The sequence below is a fragment of the Callospermophilus lateralis genome, chromosome 10, assembly GCF_048772815.1.
Source record: "Callospermophilus lateralis isolate mCalLat2 chromosome 10, mCalLat2.hap1, whole genome shotgun sequence".
NCBI classification, from domain to species: domain Eukaryota; kingdom Metazoa; phylum Chordata; class Mammalia; order Rodentia; family Sciuridae; genus Callospermophilus; species Callospermophilus lateralis.
The window spans coordinates 17,348,169-17,367,648 of record NC_135314.1 but is presented as its reverse complement, the minus strand read 5'-3'; the positions used below and the strand labels follow the sequence as shown (position 1 = coordinate 17,367,648).

The following is a 19,480-nucleotide window of genomic DNA, read 5'->3' as shown; positions in this document are numbered from 1 at the left end:
TTAGACAATATTTTAAGTAAGTTATTAACAAAGTTTCACTGGTACGGCATTTCCTACCCGTGGTAATAATTAGTGCTCAAAATGTTTGCCATGGGGGCTGGTTGCATCTGAAGAGCTCACTGGTAGAGCAGCTGCCTAGCATGTGTGATGCCCTGGGGTCAATTCCCAGCATCACCACACACACACACACACACACACACACACACACACACACACACACAGAGTTTCAGATTTTGGAGCATTTCAGGTTTTGGATTTTGGGATTTTGGATTAGGGATGTTAAACCTGTAAAAGCTGCATATAAACCATTTTAAAAAAAAATACAAGAGAATTCCTGCGCCTCCTTTAGAGACACAGAAAATATACTTAGTAATGACAGGATAAGATTTAACAGAATTGAGAGCCAATATAGGAATTATATCAATAAAACTGGATGGGCCTCCCTTGCCTATTAAAGATTTTCAAGTTGGCTCATATGGCCAAAACACCGCTATAAGCTGTAGACAAGAGAGATGCTTAAAATGCAGCGATTGAAAAAGCTGAAAATTGGGCTGGGTTGTGGCTCAGCGGCAGAGCCCTTGCCTAGCACAGGCGAGGCCCTTGGGTTCGATCCCCAACACCACATAAAAATAAATAAATAAAGATATTGTGTCCAACTAAAACTAAAAAATAAATATAAAAAAAGAAAGAAAAAGCTGAAAATAAAAGAGGTGGACAAAGACTTCCCAGGCAACTGGAAACACTCAGCAGGAGTTGCAGTCCTGACGGTAAAATAGGCTATCAAGTCCCAAACAAGACATAAACTGAAAAACTTGAGCTATAGAATAACTCTTAAAACTGGAAAAATATCTAACATTACTCATAGCATAAACAAAAATTGAAACTATACGGAGATGCTGTTTCTCATCCATCAGCCCCATCAGAGATCCTCCAGATCTCATTGATCTTGGCCTGGACAGCTACTTCCATAATTCTATTTGGCAGAACTTTAGTTTTGTGTAAATTATTTATTGATTAATCCACAGACCATCTGGAGAATCTTACCAATATCTCTTAGTTGAAGAACCAAGATTATAAAGTACTATCTTTTCATAATTTCAATGTTTTACATGTATACATAAAACATATACATTATATATGTAATTATTTTATATAACATGTATTATATACTTGTATTACATATAAGATTATGTATCATATATATATATATTATATCATATATGTGGATTTTGGATTTTTTTTCCTACTAGTTTTGAAATGATCTCAGCTACAGCTTATGGTTACAATTGAAGGTCAGCCTGGGAGTGATGTGTCAGAGCACCATGTTTGAGAGTGAGGTTTCATTTCATTGGTGTCATTAGAAATGACTGTTGTTATGGCATTATGTAAAAATGTGGATGTGTAACCGATGTGATTCTGCAATCTGTATTTGGGATAAAAATGGGAGTTCATAACCCACTTGAATCTAATGTATGAAATATGATCTGTCAAGAGCTTTGTAATGTTTTGAACAACCAATAAAAAAAAAAAATAAGGACATGGCTGCCCTAGAGAAAGATTATGAGGAGGATGGTGTGGATTCTGTTGAAGGAGAGGGGGAGGAAGAAGGAGAGGAATACGAATCAGCTGCTCCTCTCAGCCCTGCAGCATGTCATACTCCCAGAACTCCAGCTTCAGCGGGAGCTAACAGGCATTGAAATTTACTGATTAGATTATCTTCACACAATCATGATCATGTCTGTCTTTTTCCATGTGTACCTGTAAGATCTTTCCATTATGTCTCAAAGTAAAAGCTTTAAAGAAAAAAAAAATCAATTGATGTCAGGCGCGGTGATGCACACCTATAATCCCAGAGACTGGGGAGACTGAGGCAGGAGGATTGCAAGTTTAAGGCCAGCCTCAGCAGCTTAGCGAGGCCCTAAGCAACTTAGCAAGACCCTGTCTCAAAATAAAAAATAAAAACGAATGGGGATGTTGCACAGTGATTAAGCCCTCCCTGGGTTCAATCCCCAGAAAAAAAAAATAATAATAATAGATTGCTTTTTGTATATTAAAAAAAATGACTGTTGTATTAGGGTTAATTTCCCCTTAGCCAGTGACCTCTCTTTGGGCCAGGCAAAATGGAATGGTAGCTTATACATATAATCTGCCATGTGTACATATCTTCATAGAGCAGTCAGGTCTAATTGCCCCTAACAGGATAAGGGGCATATTTCATATTTACAATTCTTATGACTGTTTTGTTCTCAATGGATATACTCCACGAGTTTTAGTTGCGTCTGTTCACTCTTGGGAGTGATGTGAAACAATTTGGATTTTCTGGCTTAGTGTTTTAGTTTAAAAGGTTGCAATAGAGTTACAATGTGCTTGACTGATTCTTGATCGCTGAAGATGGCACAACACAGTAAAAGTAGGGACGATTTTTATCTATTCTTTGGAATAGTCAGATGCTGCTATGAACTGAGGATGTCCCCCCCAAATTCCTGCTGAAACCCTAGTTACCAATTGTGTGTGAAGGTGGGATCTTGGGAGGTAATACAGGAGTAGAGACCTCACAATGGTATTAATGTCAATGTAAGATGAAAGACCAGAACCTTTCCTCCCCACTATGTCACTAAACAGTAAGAGGCAGCCATCTGTGGACCAGGAAAAAAAATCCAGTCATTGCTGGGGCCCTGAGCTTGCATTGCTCTCCTCTGGGACTGGTAATGTGTGTGGTTTAAGCACCCAGTCTATGGTCTTGTGTTGTAGCTGTGATAGACAGGGTTCTTCATAAAAAACTATGTACACATGACATTAAACTACAGCACAGCGGTTCGCAATTAGGAACAACTATGCTCCCCAAGGGACTTTTGGCAATGTCTGGAGACATTTTTTGATTGTAAATAGGTAGATGCTTCTAAACAATTATCCTACAATGCTCAGCTCTCCAAAACAAAACAAAACAAAACAAAAATATTCCTTATAAAATGTGCCAAGGTTAAGAAATTCTGCATAAGGATAATTATCAGCTGGCCTTAATTTTTATTTACCTGGAACTTTTATTTCTTGTCTCCCATTTGGGACAAACTTAAGGATGAAAGTATGGCAGCACAATCCTTATAACAAGTTCAAACTGCTAATCAGGTCTGTGAAATATTTTAGTAGCATTGGGAGATGCACACTGTCCCCAATTTCCTACTCAGACTCTCATGTACATGACACAGGAGGTGTGAATGCCCAACACGGGCAGATTTCTCACTAGATTTCAGATCACTGCCACAGAATCATTCACACCAGCACAATGGCACTCCTCCAAGAATGTATTTATTTACATGAAAACACCATTTTATACAAATAAAAAGACAAATCTTTAAAGAAGGGTCTGCCTGGGCATGCCTTCTCCTTTCCCTTATTTTGCCCCTCATTTCATCTTCTTTTGATATCATAAATAAAATGTTTTAGATTAGAAAAAGGAAATTGAGTTTGCTTCTCCCCACCCGCTGCCCACATTCCAATATTATTCTGACTAATGTCTATAGTCATCTTTCAAAGAAAAGTCTTGCCCAGGGTTATTTTATTTAATTTATTTATGTAATACAGTGTAGAAAGCTATCATGGCATAAGCAATGATTCTGTACAATCATCCTGCAGAAAAGTTTTTGGAGAATTCTTGGTAATTGGAGAACAGCAGAGCATCCCACCCCCCACCCATAAAAGTGCTTACAATGAACAGGGATTCTTTTTTTTTTCTTTTTTTTATATCAAAGATCCAAAGATACATGGACAAAAAAAGTTCAAATTCTCAATGCCTAATGTGTGCGCATAAAACAGGCACAAAGAAATTAACGTGTATCCTCTTAATTCCTATATCACAAATATAGCAGAAGCAGCAATCTGTACAGTAAAATGCAGTTGTGGAAAAAACTCTCTAAATCATTTGGAATACTTAAAAATGTTTACTTTGAAAATGCATAGTGATCAGGAAAAGAATACTTAGGCATGAGAAGCAGCTAAACTCCCACGTTCACATGAAGCATCCCCCATCGATTTTTTTTAAAGCATATTTCAAGTAGGACTTAATTGGGTCACAAACCACAAGAATAATATACAACTGGCTAAGGGGCTATGTATGTGATAAATAATCAGGAGAGCATCTATTCATGCACTAGTTTGATACAGCTAAATTCTTTACAGTACACAAAACCCATTAATAATGTAGTGTAGAGACCAAAATGTAAAGAGAGAGAGAGAATACATTACTGATCTGTATATTAATTCAAGTTCAGGCATCTACTTGTGTTACAGCACAGCTGTCAAAGGCGATAATGAGCAAATAATAAAACAGAAGGGTTTGTTCCTTTCCACATTATTCTATAAATGAACACCGATGGGTAGTGAAGCAATGGTTTTGCTGTCCAACTTCAGAGGCTGCTGTGGCGGTAGTCTAGTTCTGCATCTGCTCAAAGAACTTATAAGTTGGATTCTCATAGCCATTCTGTTGCATCTTGGAGAGGTGGCGCTCCTCTGGGGTCACAGCAGCATCAACCTGAGAAGCAAGTATGAGAATGGCATTAAAATAAATACATAAACAAATCCCTTAAAAATGCACACAGCACTGCTAAAGCTGTAAAAAGATAAAGTGCACAGTACTCTTCTTTTACCAAGACTCTTCTTTTACCATGATTTTCTCCTCTTTTGACATCCCAGCAGAAAGCCTTTGCCTATGTGTTATGCAGATGCTCCATACAACCACCAGGTGGCGCTGACATGCTTACACGTGGACTTGGGCCAGTATCAGGCCCAGTGGTTACTTTTGCTCTCTCAACCCAACACTAATTAGGCAAATTTATTGAGGTTGACTTTTTTTTTTTTTTTTTTTTTTACTTCTTTCCTGTTGGTTACAATAGTATAAACAGCCATGCTGGAGGACTGTTTTACTTGAAGGTGGGTGGTAAGCTCTAAAAAAAAAAATGCAAGAATATCACAGAGAGGGATCAGCAAAGTATGCTATTTGAATGACACTGTGTAGGAAAAAATTCCTCAACTTCCTGGACTGCCGTGTATCTTCCCATGCTTATTTTAATCTGTCCCTGGTTCCATCAAATTTTATATTTGTGAAAGTGTTAAAGAGAGATCTGAGAATCTTTAATGATATATGCAAATCATAGGGGCATTTATTTAGCACAGGAAAAAAGGAAAAACATTAAGGACATGCTGCTGTAGATTAATATACATGGGGTATGTGCATGTGTTTAAACTGAGCACTAGTGCTCTGCTTCTAAGAAGGTCAGCAGCTGTGAACATTTATCTCCTTACTCTCAGTGCCTGGCAGGGTTGCGTGAGGCAGTTACTCTCTGCAGATTGTGCAGGGCACTACCCCTTTAACCAGGGGTGCTGCTGTTCTTATTTCTACTCTATTTGCTATAGCTGTCTCTCCCAGTCCTCAGAGGAGAGGAGGTACTGCATTAATAATAGCTTATTTTAAACAACTTTCTGTTCTGTAAAACCACTGTAAGATAAAGAGAATGACACAAATATATAATCAGGATGAAGAAACATCTTTTCCATAGAAAAGGAGCTTCCTCTGAAGGGGCATTTTCTATTCTGTGCATGATGGACCTGGGCTCCCACCACATCTCCAGGACCCTGCAGGCCTGTTTCCCATTACTGAGCCTCGCCAAGTGACATTCAGCATCTTCCCCAGCTTCTGCACCCCCCCCCCCGCCCAAACCCCGGCGACAGAACCAATAATTGTGGCATAATTCAGGTACCAACAGCTGTCTCACTGAACTCAATGAAGGCAAAATGCCAGAGGGCACATGGTGTCTCTTCAGGGATGGTATAGAATGGTCATAAGCCATCCAGACTTAAAAGATGTGTCCATCTAATTGCCCCATCCCCCACTGCCTGCAGGCAACCATGTCTGACCCCCACCTTGCCTTATTCTGTTCCCTGATTCTTCAGTTTCCATTTGTGGAAGACACAGCAGGCTGCCGTGTTCTCCTGTAGCCAAGTCCTCTCTCAGGCCTGGACGTTTCCCCTTAGAACAGTACCACTGACAGGCACTAACGAGAGCCAGCACTCAGAGGACTGCTCAAATGATGCCCAGCATCACTGTCCCAGGAGAGTCATTCACAGATGTTTTCCCCATCGCTTCCTGCTTCCTTTGATCTGCACTGTTGTCAACAAATGAGGTCACCTGGCTTTAATTGGCAACTGTGTAATTAGCCTTAGGCTTACAAGTTAAAATCCATCATTGAAGATTAGCACCAATAATTAGAGACTTCATTCCCTCTCCAAATCAACAAGGAACAGCCTGCCTGCAGCAGGGTGCCACTCAAACTTGGGCATCTTAACTGAGATTTCGAAGAATACCAGGGTTCAAAAAAATTATCTTGCATTGGAAAATAGGGACAAAACTGCTGTTTCTGAATTTACAAAAAATGATGGGCTGCTTCACTGTTAAGAATGTTATATTTTTATCTCCTCCAGGAGGCACATGATTCTCAACAACCATTTACATTCATCAAGGGCAGCAGAACACCTGGCAATTTCATCTTCCTATCTCCTCTTCAAACTCCAAGGCCAAACACTTAGGAGAGTCCAGCCAGAAATGCAAGGCTCAGGGGCTGGTGTGCAGTGCACACTTCCAGCCTTCCTGTCTCTTGGCCACAGTTCTATTTGCTAATCCTTGCACCCCTGGTTGCTGGGAAGGTAGCTGTATTTTGCCATTTCTGCCTCAGGATGGGTTGGCCCTCAGAGCTCTGAGGGTTCAGGAGCTTCAGGAAAAGGAATTAGCTTTACAAATGGCACCTAACAAGTTTGGGTTATATCTTTTTTTTTTTTTTTTTTTTAATCTCAAACCCCCTGAAAATTAGGAGCAAAAATCTGAGCACCCATGTTGATGGATAAACCTGGGATGGGTAAACCTCTGCAGCAAGTCTCTTCCTCGTGACTGAAGTTGCAGCCTTGATGTGGGCCACCAAGCAAGGGCCACTGCTTTACAACCCTGCGAAACTGGGCCTCTGCATGAACACCACTGTATCATTTCCCTCAAAGCTGAGCTGAGGCAGCTTGAGCTCCTGGCGCTTGTTTTGGAAGCAATGATGCAACAATGAAGCGAGGGGCAGGGTCTTCAAGGCAGGAGCATCTGCCACTTGCTGAGATATAAACACACACTCTCATAGCACTCTGAATACTCTCTCCTGACTCCTGGACTGGACAGCAGAAGCAACTCATCTGAAAGCTGCATGTGGTACTCTGTGCAATATACTGTGTCTTTCTGAGACCTGGGGCTCCTGCATAGCACCATAGCAGGACTTCAACTCCTGCAGGTACACACTGTAAGAGCAGAGCCCAGTCAGATCTGCTTTGTCCCAAACTAACTTACTTTGAGTAGAACTTTCTTTTCTTTTTCTTTTTGTGGTGCTGGGCTTGGAGCCCAAGGCCTTGTGCATGCTAGACCAGAGCTTTACTGCTCAGCTACATGCTCAGCTCCTGAGTAGAACCTGTAAATACTCCTTGGCTTATGTCCCCTTCCTAGAGCTTTCTCCCTGACCTTTCTCCCTGATTCTTTGGAGCCATTTATTCCTTCACTAGACCCAGAGGAATTTATAGCTCAACTATTAGATGACAGAGACAAAATTCTGCTTGGGTCTCCTTAGTTGCAAGTTATCCTAGTGCACTGCCTCTGGTGTGAGTGCTGCAAGATGGAAACTTGGAGGAAGGGCAGTGAATAGCTCGGTGACAGTTTATTATGTTTAGCCACCAGCAGGATTGTGCAAATGAATGTCCTTTACAAATGGCACTGAGTTAGGCAAAAGAGCAGAACCCTAGGCCCTAAAAGTTTCCCTTTTAGGCCACAGAGGTGGACAAGTAGAGGAGGGGAAAGGACCACAGCATACATTCTAGCGAGAGAGTCAACCACATTGAAGCGCTGGCCACATGCAAAGGAAAGAACTTGCCATGGGTCAGCAATGTGGTGTTTCATTCTCTTCGTGCCCTCCCAGGCTGGTTTTCTGCTCCACTGTACACGGGTCCACTTTCTTGATTACAACGCCTTTCTTAATTACAATCTCCTCATAAGTAGCTGAGTTACACTTATTGCCAACAACAAGCAGTTCTCAGGAAGGCTCAGGAGCTCCACAGGAGGCTCTTTGTGATCATTTTAAGGCTTCCTGCACCTGCCACTTTCTTTTTCTGCTCTTCAATGAAGCCACCTGTGCCTCCAGGGCCCACCCTCACTTTTCTGACCTTCGCTTCCTGTTTAACTTGATTACTTCCACGAACTGCTCTAGGACACTAAAGTTAGTGGCCACCAGGTACCTCCATCCTGGTCGGTCACCTTCTTGCCAGAGTCCTTTAAGGACATCTTGCATATGCCCATGATGTCACCAGTATGGCAGCACATTCCTCAGGAGAGAAGTCACATGCCACGACTCCATAAAAAGCTCAATCAGCAACTCTCCTTATTTAGGTCACTAAGGAGATGGCTGGGGTGTGGGGGGTGGGGAGATTTCTGGTGTTCCCATCATCAGATCTGTGAAAGAAGATTCTTCTACACCCAACGACGAAAGAGATTTCGTGCCCTCATCTGATTAAAGATGAAGACTCCTCCCGGAGGAGTGGTAGGAAGAGCTACAACATTAGACAGAACACAGGGTCAATGCTTTGCAGGGCTTTTTAGACAGGAGCAGGGTGGATGATTTGACCAGCACTGGGATTCTCAGAAAGGCGAGAGAAGCTCCAATTCGGTGGGCACATCTGGAAAATGGCATAATAAGGGCCATCGTGTCACTGCTTGTGGCAAAAATAAAGCACAGTTGCCTCCTTGTGAAAGCACAGCTAACGGCTGATGGCACGCATCTCTGGCCTCCTGGTGGAGTCACCACTAAATCAGCACCAACTGCTTATTTTTAAAAAGCAGAACTAGCAACTGCTCACGTCCCACTGCTCACACCTCTTTACATTTCCCCCTAGATTCATCTCTGTGGTCTGCTGCAGGGTCTTCCAGTCTAAGAGGGAGGGTGGTCCCGGAGACCACAGCTGCCCTCATGCTGGCGTGCGACACCATTCTGCCCGGGGTGACCGAGGCCAGTCCCCCTGCCTGTGCTCATTGCTCCTTTTCTTTTTCTTGGTAAAGCAGGGCCACTCATTAAAGGTTATCCTGGGACGGAAATAAAGGCACCTCCATGTACAGCGGTCCCTCAGTACCCACAGGGGGTTGGTTTCAAGGCCCAACTCCACAGATGCTCATGTCCCTTATACAAGGTGGCACAGCATTTGCATAACCCCCCCACACCTCCAGTGTATCATTTCTTGATGACTTACAGTACCCGATACGATGCAAACGCTCTGTGAAGAGTTGCTATACTCCATTTGCTTGGGGAAGAAATGACAATGTTTACTACATAAAAAATAATTTTTTTTTTTTCTGCAAATATTTTTCAATCTGTGGTTGGTTGGACCTGTGCATCTGGAGGGCCGACTGTCCTGAGTGTGAGGAACCACCAAAGGGAGGCAGAGATACTTGCAGGAGGATCAGTCCCATCCAGTGCACTCTCACCCACAGCACTCTGTCCCACAGGATGGTGCCACTGCTGGGTCACAGCTCCTGGCATCCGAGTTGTCCCACCCCAGCCAGAGGATATGTTCCTGAAGGGAGGTGACGGTGGCACCTCGGGTAAGCTCTAGTCCAAGGCTGCTGGCCATGCAGAGAACACAGAGCAGCACGAAGGCAGAAACACGGCCGGGGAAAGGAAGGAGGGACAGTTTCCTGGCTCCCGACAAGCCCTCCTCTAAGGACAAAGGAGGTGAGAGGAAATAAAATGAACAGAACGGAACGGGGCACTCAATCCAGACAGGTTTTAGTCAGTCTCAAGTCGAGACCAAATGGACCTTGCCTCTGGCTTAAAAATTAATTTCTTTTCAGAATCTGGGTCCAAGTATCAACTCCTCCTCTGACAATTCCAAGGAGACAGTTCTCGGCAGCTGACCCTGGCGGTGGGAAGGGTGCTTGTGAGGCAACTAGCTGTCTTGCAGAGAAGAGAGAGCATTTTCTATTCGTAAGGTTTGCTTAGAGAGTGACCCAAAAGGAAGAGTGGGGAACACAGCGTTCCAGGCTCGTACCTGGCTCTATGTCAGACGCAGGTCGGGACATGGGGGCTCTTTTAATACTCAGATTCTGAGCCTTGTCGTACTGGGAAATTCTTCCTTATGGGACTCAGGATGTGTCCTCTTAGACAAATGCATGAGTCTCACACCTCCAGGCAGGGGAGCCCTGACAGAGGCGCTGCCATTCTGCACAGCATCCCTGGGTTGTCTCGGACTGAACTGTGTTTGTCTTAAATCCACGTTAAAGTCCTAACACCCCCCTGCCCCACACCAGGCTGTGTGGCTGTATTTGGACAGGACTTTAAAGAGATACTTAAGGATAAGTGGCATCCTCAGGACGGGTCCTAATCCAGCACAACTGATGTCCATTCAAGAAAGGGGAGAGGGACATGGGAAGACAGTGTGAAGAGGCATGGAGAAGTGGCCATCTTTAAGCCAAGGAGAGAAGTCCCCAAAGAAAACCCCCCACCCACACAGGATCTCAGACTTCCTGCTTCTTGTTGTTTACAGTGTTCCTGCCCCGGACTGTGGATCACTCCGTTCCCTCCCTCCTTCTGCCTGCTCTTTCCTGGGTTTCATTCATTACACTGCTCTTTAATGCATCCACACCAGCACCAACAGAGAAATAGGACTGAAGCCAATCGCATCAGCGGCTCCTGTGACCCAGTTGTCTGTGGAGTCTACAAGTGCCCCTCCGCCCCCCAAAGTGAGATTTCTGACTTTGTTACAAATTTACTTTATTTAAACTGTCCTTGCCCTCCTCCAGAGAGCAGTTTGGAGCACAGTTTCTTGGAGTTAGTGAGAGATGTTTCACTGGCTGGGAATCTCTGGACTTTGACCTTGATCCTAATTAAGTTTCACATTGTGTGGATACTTCTAAGGCCAAGATTAGAAGATTAATTTGAATACTGAGATCTCTTTTAGCTCTAAAAAAATCTCAAATATGTATTAATTCACCCTAACAAGTTACACAAACTATGAGATTTTAATTGTTTTCTCACCAAAGCTGCATTTTAAATGCCCCAAAGAACTTATTTGTAAATCTCTCTTTTCTTCTCTCCCTCTCTCTCTCCTGTATGGAATCATATTTGAACATTGTAGCCATTCTGTTCCCTTGGTATATCCCACGCCTTCTGTGTGTATACTCCTGTTAGTCAGACTAGCCTTTGGGGAGGAAGATTACAAAAGCATAATCATGTAGTAATTGCGATGATCACTGGTGTGTCTTCTCACCACCCCCAGGGCTATTGTATTATCATCCTGAAACTAGGGTTTGTCAGGTGGAAGTGCAGAGTAATAGGGGGAACAGCATCCTAAGTCACAATTATACACTTTGTACTTGGTACAAAAGTGATTCCCTGCAGAATTTATTTTTATAATTATTTTTCAGTTGTAGTTGGACACAATACCTTTATTTTTGTTTATTTATTTTTATGTGGTACTGAGGATTGAACCCAGGGCCTCGAATGTGCTAGGCAAACATTCTACCGATGAGCCACAACCCCAGCCCTCCCTGCAGAATTTTAAAGATAAGGATCATTACTGAAAATTAGTAACCTTTATCTTTACCAGGTTGTATTTAGAGACCAGATTATTTAAAGGAAAAAAAAAATAGGAATAAGTGTGTTTAGTAATTTTTTTTAAAAGCAACTGTCTATTTATTTTTCCTTTTCCTAATTTCTGATACTATTTTTCTTGTCTGCTTGTTTGTTTTAAAAAAGGCTTAAGTGTAATCATGGTTTTTTAAGCCAGGCATTATCATTAGTGTTATTTGGGTAATTCTGTTTGTTTTGTTTTTTTGGTACCAGGGATTGAACCCAGGGGTGCTTAACCATTGAGCTACATCCCAGCCCTTTTTTTTTGGTTTGTTTTGAGACAGGGTCTCACTAAGGTGCTTAGGGTCTCCCCAAGTTGCTGAGGTCGGCCTTAAACTTGCAATTGTTCTGCCTCAGCCTCCTGAGTTTCTGGGATTACAGGCATTCACCACGGCACCTGGTAATTTTGATAAAAATCATAATATTCAGCATAACATTCACAGTATGGTGGAATGAATAAGCACCATGGAGGAACACTTGACCCTTAGGCCAATGCTCAGCCTAATTTCCCTCGGGTCTTCCTTAATTTCTGCTAGCAAACCTGCCTCCACGTTTACCTACCTCCACCACGCCATGATGGATGGATGTGTACTGCTTCTTCTTCAGCATCACCAAGGTGATGACAATCACTGTCGCTATGACAACACCGCCCACCATGAGTCCAATGATTGCACCTTTGTTTGAGCCCACATCTTCGGCAAAGAACACCTTGAAAACAAATCAAGAGAAAGGACTGTAATTGAGAGAGACGCTGGTTGTGGTCTGTGGAAAGTTCTTGTATATCCTCTGTCCTCACTGAATCTTACACTCTGAGTTGGTCAGTCACTAAGAATGATAATCCCATTTTACAGAGTGATGAACAACATGTGGCTTCTCCAGGTGCAGGGAAGTCTACTTTCCCCCCGTATGTCGAAACAGAAGTCTGCAGGGACCTGACACCTTGTGTGACAGGCGAACTCTTGGCAAGTGACAGGCTGGCAGCTCTAGGACCTATCTCAGCCATGAAGGCACTCAAGGAGATTAAGAAGGGAGGCCGGCGTAAGTAACAGCAAGTTTAAGCTGGAATTCCAGATGTGCGACTCTGAGTGATCCTGCCTTAGGTACTTTCCAAACCCACAGATGTCCTCATTTCTTTAGAGGAACATGTTTAATACTTAGCAATAAGCAACCCAAAACAGAAGTACACATCACATTACCTACTTCCAGTTACACGGATTCAGTAAGATTCTAATTAACCTTGAGAAGCATACTGCATGTTGAAAGCATAATGTTATTTCAAAGGGAAAAAGTAGTAGGCCAAGAGGCTCTTAACAGTCACACATAGCTCACGCTCTCGGTGTTGTCTACAGAGGCCAAAATTAAAAATGTTGCTTTATCCTTTTGTTTATTTGGATAAAATAAAAAGAATTTGGAGAACACTGTAAAGAAGAAATAATATTCAGTATGAAAAATTTATTGCACCATATTTCTTCAGATTGTATACAAAAGCAAGTCATTATTTTTCAATGTTATCTATTTAAAAATAAAAGTACACTGCCACTTTTGTCATTTTGTTATATAAGGAGTCTTATGCTAGATCAAAAAAAGAAAAAACTATTGCTAAACATATAACACATTTGTTAAGGAAGTTAGTGAAAACAGTGGCTTAGATGATTCTTTCAATAAAGCCTCAAAGACAGTCAAATGACAGATTTTCATTGCTAAAACTATTACTGTAGCAATCTACAATAGTCACACAAACCGCAGCACATAAAGCAAATTTCTAGAAGGACGTTATGCATGGTGTCTCTCCAACCAAGTTAGAATTGTTCATACTCAGTCCCTTTTCTAAACAAATATGCTAGATCAACATATTTATTAAAGGAAGTCATTAATTAGCTAATGATACTAATGTGAGGTAATCAGAAATAAATATGAGTCTGGACATACCCCTATGTCTTTAAGAAAATACTGTAATTTTGTAATATTCATTGCACTAATTATAGTACATTATCTTATCAACTAGTTCAGTAGAGGGAGCTGATTTCCCTAATTGCTGCCACCACCATTAGTCACTGTCGCATTACAGGACTTAGTGTAATTACTGAAAAGGGCTTATATGACACAGGCTCTGGAAAATGTGAATCTGCACATTCATCTTCAGCTTTCTGTCCTATAGGCTCTCAATTCTTCAGCAGTTCCCTCAGTTTTTTGTTTGAAACTCTCTCAGCATCAGCCAGATCAAAAGCACTTCTGATTTCCCAATAACTGAACTTGCAAGTGAAAGCCATGCTTCAAAGGGTAAATGTCTTTCCACAAAACAGATAATGAGAGTGAAAATGCAAATCCAAATCCCAAGTCAGTTTTGGATTTGCTACAGTAATTTGGAGGGAAGGGAAAAGGCATAAACAATAAAAACATTTCTTCTGGAGATTAGTACTAGGGTTTATAAACTTCATGGATATTGGAAAGATATTTGCCACCCGAAAAGGCACGCGCATGTGTGCGCGCACACACACATACACACACACACACACAAAACAAATGACTGAAAGTATTTCTCAAGTATTATTACTGAATGCATGATAAACTGTCTTTTATTAATTTAATCCCTCACTGTGCTTATTGCTAACATACAAGGAGCCTTAACACAATCCAGGATATATTATCTGAATTTGGTGAAGATTTTATGTATCTATTTGAGCTGTCTGTCTGCAAAGAGATGTTTCCTTATTGTATTTATTCCAATTCTAACACGAGAAAGGAAAGAAATCCATTTTGTCTGAAATGGAAGCAGCCTGTGTCTTTGTCCAAACCTTCTGATGAATGGCACTGCTGGGAAAATTGGGGATTGTGATCCTCTCTCACCTCCACCCACCTCTGCAGGGTTTCTTCCCTTGTAAGAGAACTAAAATGCCGGGAAGTGGTGGAGGGAATAGGAGGGAAGGGCAGGAGGGACAGATGGAAACGTGAAAGGCCTTAGGTTTGATCCTCAGCACCACATAAAAATAAATAAATAAAATAAAGGTATGTGTCCAACTACAAATAAAAAATAAAATATTACAAAAAATCGATTACAGGTTGAGAATCCCCTGTCCAAAATGTTTGAGACCAGGAATGTTTCAAATTCTGGATTTTGGAATATTTGCATATACATAATGAGGAATCTTGGGGATGGGACCTGATTCTAAGCCCAAAGTTCATTTATGTTTCATATACACCTGAGGGCAATTTTATATAATGTTTTAATAATTTAGTGCATGAAACAAAATTTCATGGTATAAAATTTTGCACTTGGGGCATCATGTCAGTATATTCAAAAAGTATTGTGTTTTGGAGCATTTCGGATTTTCAGATTAGAGGCGATCAACCTGTATAAATCTATTTTCCCTAGAGAATAGTGTGCAAGCTAATTAACGTGACTGTTATAATGAAATTAATTCTACTTTAAACCCTGCATGGATTTAGCTGCCTTCTAGATGGAGCTATAACAGAGCCCCCTTCATGTTTTCATGAGGATCCTATAGGCAAGCATTTCATTGTTGTTTTTATCTTTTACTTCATTCGATTCCTCACACAGAATGAGCAAGACATAAAAGGTCCTTTGGTAAGATAAACAATAGATGGAAGAGGTGAATAATTTGGCATACCAATTTTTGGTGACGAACTTCAAATCCTGAGTCATGTCGGAACTCCGCATCCATCTTCACTTCAGAGATCTCTTCTGTCTTGATATTTGTCAGCCCAGAACCTGTATCATGCCACGATGAAAATATGCGGGACAGTCCATGAGTTTTGACTATAAACAGTAACTTTATGAGAACAAAGGCTACCAAAAACTTCTTTCTAGGATTGAGGTTAGAGGAAAGTAATTAAGGACTTTCTTCAAGGAACTTGACATCCTGTATTTAAATGGTTAATCGCTGCCTATTTTAAACAAAAAGAAATTAAAGATCGAAGAAGTCTGAAACACATGTGATAATTTAAAAAGGATGTGGGGAGAGGACAAAAGATAAATGCTGGTTGGGAGGTCGGCAAGCATTTGTTCTTAGAAAATGTCGGTTTAGGGACTTACTGTCTCGTCTATTATGTGCCTTTTTCTATGTGCTGTCATTTCTTCAGAAAAAAAAAAGAGCATTAATTACCTGGTAGAACAGAACTGTTACTTTGAAGCTTTGTTCTAATTACAAATAAATTATGTTCACGTATCTATGCAGTGAAGCATTGTAAAATTATATAATTCATTTAGTTGAGCATTCTGGTTGTGTGTGTGTGTGTGTGTGTGTGTGTGTGGTTCTTCTGCTGAGTATAGAGCTTCAGTACATAATACTCTTCCTTCTCTATAGACTGCTATATGATCCTTACACCAACTGTCACAATGAATTTCATTATTCATAATTAGAGGTTTAAAAACAAAATGCAAAGGTATTTTAGAAACAAAAATGAAAGCACAAAGGATCAGTGTCAGTTCCCATGTTGAAACATTTAAATATCAAAAATTCAAATTTTAGGAAGAAAAGGGCTTTTAAAAATAATTTTCTCTATGGTGTTTCAGTCTAGGGGTGGGTTCTCAGCTCCTGCTTGGACACAGGGAATATATCAGATAATTCTGCCTACTAGAATGGCCTTCTTACATAAAGCTGACACCATTTTCCCTGTGGCCTACAGCCTGGGTCACCACAGCAAGCTGGTGCCCTGCCTTCCACACGATGGCCTTCATCAGGCATATCAGACACCAGGGAGAGGCAACATGTCATGCTGGTTCTTCCCCTTCTTAGCTCCATATCCTGAGTTCCTTCAGCTCCTCTGGGAAATAGTTCCTTGCTCTTGGCCTAACTGCCCTTCCAGTCTTACTAAGAGGTGCTGTGGAACTTGTCACACACCTGCCAAGACTGAAAAGCACTGGGCCTATAGCATAGAATGTGTGGCTACAGAAAGGCAGCATAATTTGACAAAGCCCAGGGAACCCATGCTGGGTGTGACATCCACCTGTTTTCTTGTCCAACTGCCTAAAAAGCAGCTGTTTCGTAATCTATCCCAAAAGAGACCCGTCAAAAATATCAATCTACACATGGCATGTAGATGGTGACGCTACTTTCTCTCCTTTCTTCTTTTCAGAACAGTTCTCCTATTCCTAACTTCCTCTTCTCCAGAATTCCACAAAGACCATGCGCAGACGTTCTAGTTCACCTTCAAGTTCTTGCTTTGGGGTTTGTCTGGGTCACGAGGAGTTGAATTTGGCGAGGGAGATGCAGTAGTTTTAAAACATATTCACAAATTTGTTGATACTGCTCCTTTCAAGAGGAGGAACGTAATTCCCTCACCCTGTGTGTGGACTGGACATGGTGACTTGTTTCTACATTAACAAATATGGGAGAAGTGATAGTTTATGATTTCAGAGACTAGGTCATAAAAAGCAATGATGTTTCCTTTCTCGATCACCTGGTGTGGAAGAAGCCAGGTGCCATGTAAGGATGTCCAAGAAGTCTTATAGTCCTAGGAAGATTGATAGGTATGTTCGTGTCCATAGCAATGTGAAAGAGCGCGTTGGAAAGAGACCTACCTGGAATCATGCAGCTAAACCATCCCACAAATCCTGGCTGTTAAAAACTAATAAACTAAACACTTGCTCTTTTAAGTTGCTAAACTCTGGGGCTATTTGTTATATAGCAACAGCTAACTAATACAAGTGGCTAGCACTTTCTTTTCTCATCTTGCTCTACCTTGGGCCTCAGTTTCCTTTTAAAGATCATTCTTGTTCACAGAGACATAAAGGACACAAGCAAAGCACAAGAGTTTCCCTTTCTCTCTCATCTCTTTAACTGTAGTCCTCTAATTGACTTAGTTTGCTAGTCCCTACCCTGAGAACTGCAGAGCTCTCTGTTCTTTTTTTCTTAAAGTTATTAGAAATATTTATAAGTTTCAACTCTTTCTGTCTTCTAACCTCCTGATACTGATTTTTATAGAGGGTGATACTACTACTCTTTTCTCATTGGTGCATTGGCTGTACGTTTTTAATCTTCCTAGGAGGAGCTTTAAAATCTGAGATCCTTCCTTCTATAACAATAGGGACATCTTTGGAACTCATCCTTTTTCTGTTATCAGGATCTGGAGATATAATAATTGAGATTATGCTTTCAAGATCTTTTTTTTTTTTTTTTTTTTTGGTGGGGGAGGGCGTGGATCTGGGGATTGACCCTGGAGCCTCATATATCCTAGGAAAGTGTTGTACCTCTGTGCTACATCTCCAGCCCCATTTCTAAGATTTTAAAGATAACCCTCTTGAATAGTCTTCCCTTTTAGATTTGGAGTCAATTATACTAAAAAAAAATCTAAAGAATAAGTTCTCCAATTCAAAATTATGTTAAGTCCACACTATTTCTGAAATAATACAGAATACTTCTGGTGATCAAAAAAAATGAAATTCATTTAACAAGTCAGTGTGACTGATAATGAATGTTTATAGGTCATTAGTTGGAAAGATTTTCAGCAGAAAGAGCTCTTGCTAGTTCATTTTCATTTATCAGGTATGATCATTTTCTGAAGACTTTCTTTACACCAAGCAAATTTCGCCAAAGAATCAGCCAGACCTGGTAGTGCACACTTGTACAATCCCAGTGACTCAAGAGGCTGAGTCAGGAGGATTAAAGTTCAAGGATAGGCTCAGCAACTTAGTGAAGCCCTAAGCAACATAGGGAGACTTTGTCTCAAAATAACAAAGTACTGGGGATGTGGCTCAGTGGTTAAGTACCTCTGGGTTCAATCCTTGGTATAAAAGAAAAAGAAAAGTTAAGAAGTTTGGAAACATAGGAAAGCATCAGTCATAGGCAGATACTGCATGCACTGGGCAGTTTTAAACAAATGGCAGGGGCCTGGTTCACAGGAGTGCAAGAGGCCTCTTCTGGGTTGGGCTGATGCATTCCTGGTGCCGTCAGTGCTCATTCTCCATCGAAGTCAGGAGAGGGAAGGACCTGCTGCGCACTGGGAGCAGTGTGGGTTCCTTGATTAGTACAGAGAAGGATGATAATACACCATTAACGCTCAGGGGATCTCGCCACCCCTCATGAAGAGGCTGCTGATGTATTTTTCTTATAACTTGTCCTTTAAAGTCAATTTTTTCTCTGGAAATAAGCTAGAAGGGAGTAGCAGCCAGCCTAGAAATTACACTGTTACTATTGTGGCTCCTATGTGACTCTTCCTGCTAGAAGTTACAACCTTCTGGTTGGTCAGATGTGAAAATCAAGGAGAAGGCACTTTCCTCCTCATGACTGTAGAGCACTAGATGGGAGAAACCTAACACCCTTGGGCTCGCTTGTTTCTGAGCATAACAGTGATTACTCAGAAATAGTGACGCAGGGTGATTGGGAAGGGTTTGAAGTCTGAAGATATAGTTGGGTACCTCAGATTCAAGTGTGTGGCCTCACAACATGATGATGAAGAACCAAAATGAGTGCTACAAAACAACTGAGGAAATCAGTCTAAATGCTCAACAGACCCATCACCAACACAAAAATCTGGGGTCTCTACATGACCTAACAGATATCCAGAAAACAGTGGTGTTCACAAACACGCCTTCACCAGAACCTTCCTCGGGTCACATCTGAACATTCTTTCTCATCACCTACGCTCTCTGGTTGGGCATAACAAGTCTTACATGGTGTAGACAAGGAAGCCTGGCCTAGGACGTTCTCTCATCTGTATGGAACTGTCCTCCCTGTCAACCCATGAGCTTCACGGCATTCACGACCTCTCTGGAAGCTCATCTTCAGCAAGTCCCTCAGTTACCACACCCTTGGGTTAGTCTCTATCTG

At 41.5% G+C, this 19,480-nt stretch overlaps 1 protein-coding gene across 6 annotated transcripts in view; it reads right to left on the bottom strand.

The window, feature by feature from the left end:
* Positions 1–3,685: 3,685 nt before the first annotated feature.
* Positions 3,686–19,480, bottom strand: part of App (amyloid beta precursor protein) — a 236,323-nt gene continuing 220,528 nt past the window's right edge. For all 6 annotated transcript variants that reach the window (XM_076868550.2, XM_076868552.2, XM_076868554.2 and 3 more), the window contains 3 exons: positions 15,320–15,420; positions 12,252–12,398; positions 3,686–4,528 (listed from right to left, as the gene is read on the bottom strand). In XM_076868550.2, the coding sequence (XP_076724665.1) occupies positions 4,427–4,528; positions 12,252–12,398; positions 15,320–15,420 (350 nt within the window). In that variant the 3' untranslated portion in view covers positions 3,686–4,426. The remainder of the gene's footprint in view (positions 4,529–12,251; positions 12,399–15,319; positions 15,421–19,480) is intronic.